The sequence below is a fragment of the Poecilia latipinna genome, unplaced genomic scaffold (assembly GCF_001443285.1).
Source record: "Poecilia latipinna isolate Pla-1442-1.1 unplaced genomic scaffold, P_latipinna-1.0 Scaffold1564, whole genome shotgun sequence".
Lineage (NCBI taxonomy): Eukaryota > Metazoa > Chordata > Actinopteri > Cyprinodontiformes > Poeciliidae > Poecilia > Poecilia latipinna.
The window spans coordinates 160,575-164,420 of NW_015114180.1; the positions used below are offsets into that span (position 1 = coordinate 160,575).

At 38.1% G+C, this 3,846-nt stretch overlaps 1 protein-coding gene across 1 annotated transcript in view; it reads right to left on the reverse strand.

Moving 5' to 3' along the window:
• Positions 1-152: 152 nt before the first annotated feature.
• LOC106963658 (polymerase I and transcript release factor-like) overlaps positions 153-3,846 on the reverse strand; it is an 18,554-nt gene continuing 14,860 nt past the window's right edge. Inside the window, exon 2 of the mRNA XM_015058693.1 lies at positions 153-1,455. Within this exon, the coding sequence (XP_014914179.1) occupies positions 694-1,455 (762 nt within the window). The 3' untranslated portion in view covers positions 153-693. The remainder of the gene's footprint in view (positions 1,456-3,846) is intronic.

A 3,846-nucleotide genomic window follows, 5' to 3' on the forward strand; every position in this document is an offset into this window, starting at 1 on the left:
TTTCAAATATAAATACCCCCTTCCCATTTCTCCCGACTTAACCCCCCCCCCCCCCCCCAAAAAAAAAAAAAAAAAAATTTTTCTTATTTATACACCTCAGAGAAACTACCAATCCTACTGACAAAGCATACAAATATACAATAGAAAACATGTTCAGGGTGCAAATGTCAAATTATTTATTAATTTTTTTCGCCTCGGGTTGCCCCCAGGCTGTTCGGCACTTGGGTACAAAGTCACATCACCCATATCAAAATCTACCACTGGTCATTCATAACATCTTGCATGTCAAACAGGTGAAAGGCTTAACTTAATTTTTTTTTATTATGAGGTATTAAAACTTTTTTTTTTTTACTGTCCCTTTGCTTCAGACGAGCAGTTAGTCAAACCAAAAACAGAAAAAAAAAGAAAATCAAACACTTGAAACACTTGATACACATATGTCTAGCATAACAATCTATTTCAAAAGCTAGCATTATTTTATATATATATACATATCTATTATTTGCATAACAGATATGAGCAAACATGGAAGTCATTGTTGCCGCTGGGTACAATAAAATGACAAAAGAGCAAATGAGGTGTCAGACTGTGATCACCTCGATAAAGTCTCTAAGATTATTACAGTGTCCTTTCGATTAGACTCATTCATCGACATTGTTTCCTTCTCATTCTTTACTTGTCTTCTGGACGCCTTTATTCACTTCCAACCTTCTTTAGATGCTCTGGTTCCACCCTGACCAGCTGAGAGTCCTCAGTTATCTCTACCAGACCCTGCATCTCTGGACCATCTACACTCACTAGCTCCCCTTCCTCCACCTCCACATGCATACCCAGCCCGTTCTCTCCCTCTGGCTGCGTCTCTCCCTCCGTCACCTCGACCATCTCTGTGTTTTGCACCACCTCCTCCTCCCCTTCCCGGATCTTCTTCACGTGGAAAGTAAAGGGGGGGACGCGGTACACGGTTGTCTTGGAGCGAGCATACTCTGTGTGATCAGGAGTGAGGGATTTCTTGAACTTATCTTTGGAGCTTTTCATCTTTGCCCTCCGCTCCTGGTTGGGGGTCATGCGGGTTCCAAGTTTGTTGATCTTTTTCTCGAGGTTGTGCTTCGTCTTCTCAAGATTGTCACGGGTTTTCTGCCTCGTCTTCTCCAGGTTCTCGCGGGTCCTTTGCTTGGTCTTTTCCAAGTTCTCCTTGGTCTTTAATTTGGTTTTCTCCATTTTTTCTTTGGAGAAGGCCTTCTTTATGTTGTCTACTTGCTGCTTGGTGGTGCGTTGGAGACGCTTTGTACGAGACTCTTCGATAATTTCTTCAATCTCAATTTCTTCATCAGAATTGAGATTTTCTTTAACTCCTTCTTGTCCATCCTCAGGTATTTGCCCTAGGCCTTCCACTGCTTTGCTTTCAGCTGTCTCTGCTGTTCTGGGCTTGGATTCCTTTGGTGTCTTCACTTGGTCCTGACAGTAAAAAAAAAAAAAAAAAAGGAAGGGAGAAGAGAAAAAGGACCTATTAAATTACTGAAATTGAGTAAAACTGAGCAACATGATGGCTGTTTTATTGGAAACAATACAACAATGTCATTTGATTTATTGTGGAATGACAGCTACCTGCTTCAGAAAAACTAACAAATCCTGCCCCCCAACCCTCATGAACCAAAACTCACATGGAAAATGTGAGCATGATAGTTTGCAGAGTGACACATTAGCTTAATATGCAATGCAAAGCTGCAGCTGGTGCAGAATGCCACCTAGTGGTGTAAGATGAACATCTCTAATAAAATTTGCAAAGATTTCAACTCGATAAGCATAATTTGTACTGTGTGACATATATATTAAATATGACTTAACTTATATTTAACTCCAGAGCATGTTTTCTGCTACTGCAATCAACCTGAAATGAAAGCCAAGAACGTCTTGCATCAAACCACATTACTTCCTGTCATTTGGTATCATTTTTGCTTCGAACCCTAAAGTCTTTTGAAAGACACATTTTAGGAGAGGTGAATAACTGAAATCCTAAATATATTTTGTAGCCAAAAAAAAACAAACAAAAAAACAAAACAAAATCTGGAACTATTTGTATTTACATGCAAACTGTCAATGTTTCGTAATTCAAAGGCTACTTTGATTTCATCACTTCATCTCATAATTTATGCAGTTTCACTTAAAACCCGGAGCACAAAAGCACAGCAGATTCACACAGGGACCGCTTTGTTTTGAGTGTAGAAAGTAAGCATTTAGATTCAGAACCTCCCACCTTGTTTTTCTTTTAACCAAGACAGCAAGAGAGGAACAGAAAGTTTATCTTTTTATTCATAAACTGTTGTGCTGGTATCCTTGAGGACACAAGGAAAGAAACAAGTGCTGAATAGGTGGCAGGTGAACTATGAGCTTTGTCAGCCACCGGCCATGACTTTTAGGTCTAAGGAATTTGATTTCACTCATATCATGCTAACAAACTCCGAGAGGGATGACAGGTCTTACGTTGTTGCCAGATCTCCAAGGAAAGGTCAGGGTGACTTATTTTGTCCATTAGTTATGTGGTATAAAAATCTGAATTGTAAATTTTGAAAGAGTGCTGAGAGCTTAAATTGCCACCTCACAAATATCCAATAATAAAAAAAAACATACTGATATTATCCAAAAGTGTTTAACTTGTCTTACTTTTTTAAAATTTGAAATTACTTCTTTTAAACCTTAAAAGAGCATCTCAGAGATATAATTTCTTTTCCAAATTGCTCCTTAAAGTAGACTTTTATTCTGTTCCTTGATTTTTTTGCTCCCCAACCCTGCTGGCCTAAATGACATTGATTTTTCAATTCACATAATCTGTATTGTTGATTATTGATTTTTATGTTGCTGTAAATAAGTTTAGAAACAAGAATCTTACAGTGCTACTTGATCTTTATTTTAAAAAACTCAATATTAATTTGCGGTGAATAGTAGAAGCTCATCTACAGTGAGTTTGCCCTCAAGGGAGTATGGTGATGTTTTGGCATAATGTCTCCTGTAACATGTTGCCAAAGACAGACAACTATTTTTACTTATCACTCACACAGTTGAAACAGAAGTAAAGTACTAATTGGTAGCAAATGTCTTGTTTATGTTCTCTGCTGTAACACTCAACACTACTTCCTTAGGAGTTCTCTTAAAATATACAGTTCAAGGCAGCGCTGATGTCTTTTATTAATCATTATCATAAATGTAAACAGACTAAATGTCTTCTGACAAAGGAGATGTTTATTTGTGAAGGTCCCCTACACAATCGAAATATCATTCAATCCAATATTTTGATAGCAGGAATAAATTGTGGTAGTTAAACACCAGCACACAGAAGAGAACAACTGACAAATTTAAAATTGGGATGATCAGCAACTCATAAATTATGAAGTTTCTGGTGACAGTGAGAGATATTATGCCTTATATCGGACTTGTAAAAGAGAAGCACCAGTCAGAATTTTCTACACTGTTTAAATACTGCCACACAACCACAAAACATACATTGCCTCCATATCTGGTGGTGTATATACGGTGGCACTGGCCGACCCGCTGTGTGTGCGTTTATTTTGAGCTGGCCTTTTCTGCTGTCTGGATTCCATCTACCCTCCTCTGGCCACCGGCCACTGCATAGCTCGGCCCTACAGACAGCCCACCCCTCGCCCCAGCTGAACAACACCATCCCCTGCAGTACAGCAACAGATAAACACAGCATGCTGCAACCATAGTAACCCCCTCATCATGCGGGCCATGGTGGCTTCTGAAGATATATATATATATATATATATATATATATATATATATATATATATATATATATATATATATATATATATATATATATATATATAT